Source organism: Varanus komodoensis, unplaced genomic scaffold, assembly GCF_004798865.1.
Source record: "Varanus komodoensis strain SLA01 unplaced genomic scaffold, ASM479886v1 scaffold9, whole genome shotgun sequence".
Classification (NCBI taxonomy): Eukaryota; Metazoa; Chordata; class Lepidosauria; order Squamata; family Varanidae; genus Varanus; species Varanus komodoensis.
In genome coordinates, this window is record NW_025336598.1 from 6,376,999 (window position 1) to 6,380,610 (window position 3,612).

The 3,612-nt window shown below is 41.5% G+C and overlaps 1 protein-coding gene across 1 annotated transcript in view; it reads right to left on the reverse strand.

Moving 5' to 3' along the window:
• HGFAC (HGF activator) overlaps positions 1-3,612 on the reverse strand; it is a 61,400-nt gene that overhangs the window by 36,921 nt on the left and 20,867 nt on the right. Inside the window, exon 6 of the mRNA XM_044418243.1 lies at positions 915-918. Coding sequence (XP_044274178.1) covers positions 915-918 — 4 coding nt within the window. The remainder of the gene's footprint in view (positions 1-914; positions 919-3,612) is intronic.

A 3,612-nucleotide genomic window follows, 5' to 3' on the forward strand; every position in this document is an offset into this window, starting at 1 on the left:
GAGAGCACTGGAGCAGTGAGTGTCCACCCTCCGGACAATAAAAGAAAATGAATAATTTCTAGACAGAGCGGAGGAGCTGCAACATGTAAGTGTAATCCAGAAGGAAGAAGAGCAACAGCAAATGGAGGCGGCAGAAGAGCACCCTGAGAGAAGGGAAAATGAGAAAACTCGTTGGAACAGGGCGACAGTTCAACGCAGAAGACCTAGAAAAAACTCTGCACCTGTGGAAGCAGTGCAACTCTCGAACAGCTTCGAATTGCTTTTGAGAAACTGTGTGTGACTGTGAAAGAAATACACATCACACACTGAATAAGTCTTTTTCAGAGACAAAAGACCAATCAAGCAGGGAAAAGGATAGCAAAGTTTGCAACAAAAGGGGAAGAGTGCTAGTTATGGGAGATTCCCTCTTGCGTGGAATGGAAAGATATGTATGTCCTGATGACCCGGGGAATCGCCAAGTATGCTGTCTCCCTGGCACCAAGGTTAAAGATATAACCAGCAAGTTCACACAACTCATATGACCCACTTCAATACCTCTTCCTTCTCTTCCACATGGGAACTAACAACACTTCTATGAGAAGTTTCACTGAAATAACAGCCTTCAATGCTCTAGGGAGGAAAATCAAAAACACTGGGGCTCAGATAGTCTGCTCAATCCTACCAGTATGTAGAAGAGGAATAGATAGGGAAAGAAAAATCCTTCAAGTGAATGGCTGACTATGATGGTGGTGCTGTAAAGACAGATTTGGATTCTGGGACCACAAGCTAAGCTTCCTGGAAGATGGAGTATTGGCAAATGATGGGCTGCACCAAAAGGGCAGATGCTATTTTGGAATGTATTAATAGAAGTATTACTTCCAAATCATGAGAAGTAGTAGTTCCTCTATACTCCTCACTAGTCAGACCTCATCTGGAATACTGTGTCCAGTTCTGGGCACCATAAGGGTAAAAAATGATCCAGGGTTTGGAAACACTGCCCTATGAGAAGAGACTGAGGGAACTGGGCATGTTCAGCCTTGAGAAGCGAAGACTGAGTGGGGATATCCCTCTATAAGTACCTCAAAGTCTGCCAAAAGAGGAAGGTCAAGATCTCTTCTTACTAATGCCAGAGTGTAGGACATGGAATAATCAATTCAAGTCGCTGCAACCCAGATTCAGGCTGGAAATCAGGAAAAGCTTCCTGACGGTCAGAGCAATACGACAGTGGAACCAGCTGCCTAGAGAGGTGATGGGCTATCTCACACTAGAGACATTCAAAAAGAAACTGGACAACCATCTGAGTGGGATGGTTTCCTGGAACAGCAGGGGAGTGGACTTGATGGCATTCATGGCCCCTTTCAATTCTTCTATGATTCTATATCTCTTGTGATATAAAGTCAAACCTGCAGTGTCCCTGCCCCTCTGTCTCTCAGAAAGAACCAGAATTCCAAGCCAGGCTTTTTTGAGTTGTTCCTTTAAGAGACTGGAACCCTCAACTCGTCTGAAAGCATCTGCTACATTAAATTGCAAAAGCTTTTGATTAAGGGGGGCTCCCAAGGAAAGTTGACCCCTGTCTATTCTTGTGCTAACAGCAACAAGACTTACAAGGCGACCAGTAAGGTTTTTCTAGCAATATTGCAATCACCATAATTTACATGCTCAAACCCACAGCCAGGACTGACAATCCCTCCCTTCCTGATTGACATAATAATCTCCTGTAAGCAACACTATTGTATTAGGTCCCCTCTGCAGATCGCTCACATTCTTTTGACTGAGTTCCCATTATTTCATCATTATCTGTCCTGCTGCTGTTTATGTGACTAAGAACCCATGAAATACTCAGATGTTCTAAAAGATTGTAGTTGGGTGTGAGGACCACTTACCAGTAGCATGCTGTCACAAGTAACTGCAGGGGGCTGGATTATTTCACCAGTAAACTATTTTGAGGTCCAAGGTGATTCAATCTTCCCTACAAGTCCAAAGTGTTCATTCCTGCCATTGGTTTTGAGGCTCTGACACCAGCATGAGAGTAAGGGTGTCAACATGTTTTGGTCCAGAATGCAGCATTTCAAGTGTTCATGGGAACATGTTTGCATTATGCTGATTTTAGAACAGTTTCAATGAATACCAATAATTTTCCAGATACAATACAGCTGTTGTAAATGGCCTTTTCTGGGACATGTCAAAGAATCATTCCCTGCCCGCATCCAAAAATATTTGTAGTGGCCCTTCTCTGTACCCCAGTGTGAGTTGATGTTAGGTTGGTTGCGATGAATAAGAGGCTATACCCCAATTGTGGAATTCTATCTTACAAGAAATTCATTTCCTGCATCCCCAATATTTAGCTCTCACACCTAGCAAAGGTTCTCTTTGGACAGGTTTTTATTAGACTTGGTTTTTATCCTGCCAACCTTGATTGATTGATTGCTGTTCTCTCCTTTTGCTATTTTAAATTGTTCTAATTCTGACCCATTTATTATTTCTTTGTATTTTCCAGTAATGTTAGCTGCCCTGAGCAATATTTTGCTGAGGAACTGTGATAAGAACCTTTCCCTTTGGTGGGGAGGGGCTATGAAAGAAGCTGGTGTATTGGGTGGGGATTTCTCAAGAGAAATTATTACTTGGAGGGACTGAACTGATTTTTCAAAAAAACAAAACAAAAACAACTCTTCTGTAAAATGAAGAGGTCATTTGCTATCACAGTCCACAGCTGGACATGCACATGGTAGGCATGTCATGAGCATAGCCGGCTGGAACCAGGGGTCAGACTTAGATGGCCCGGGAGACCCCTTCTGACTCGATCTGTTTCTATGTTTCCTTTGGGGTTTAACTGAAGGTATATGAAGAAAAGCAAAGGTGCCCTTGATTTAAATAAATAAATATTCCTAGGCTTCATTATGAAAGTTACTATTTGTTTAATCATGAAGTAGCAATCATTTTCTCCACTTTCAATGCAATAGTAATCCAGATGATGATGAGAAGCCTTGGTGCTATTTTGTCAAAGACGACCTAGTATCTTGGGAATATTGCAATATTACATTATGTGGTGAGTAAGTTTTTATTCATGGGATGCAATTTGAATTACACTGTTGACATGAGTAAAGGGGAAGAGGGACAAAGGTTTTTTTAAAACGTAGTTAAGGATGAAATCAAAATAATAAATGTTGGTATAGTGTGTTTTCAGACTCAACTGCTGACCAAGATTTCCTCCAGAGGAGAGCACTAAGAAATTGTGACTTTATAAGATTGGGTGACGGTTGTGCACTTGGAGGAACCCTTGGGTTATTCGCAGTATGCAGTCTAATACAAGTACTTGAATTTTGTATCCTATTCACCTGTATAAATAATAGGGATCCATCCAAAATATCTATAGTGATGATGGAATGTAGAAGCTTCATGGAAAAGATGAGGAAAGAGCATTTTGGATAAGTATGGAAAATAAAGGTGCAAGGGTTTTTTTTTAAGTTCAGTCATGCAAATGTTGGGGACGTGTGGTTAGACTCAAATATTCAGAATTTCTGTTCTTCACTCAGAGAGCAGGGGAAGGCGGCCACTACCGAACCCAGAACGTTTTGATGACTTTGCTGTAGTACAGAATTCATGTGGGAGAAGACATAAGAAACAGAAATTCTT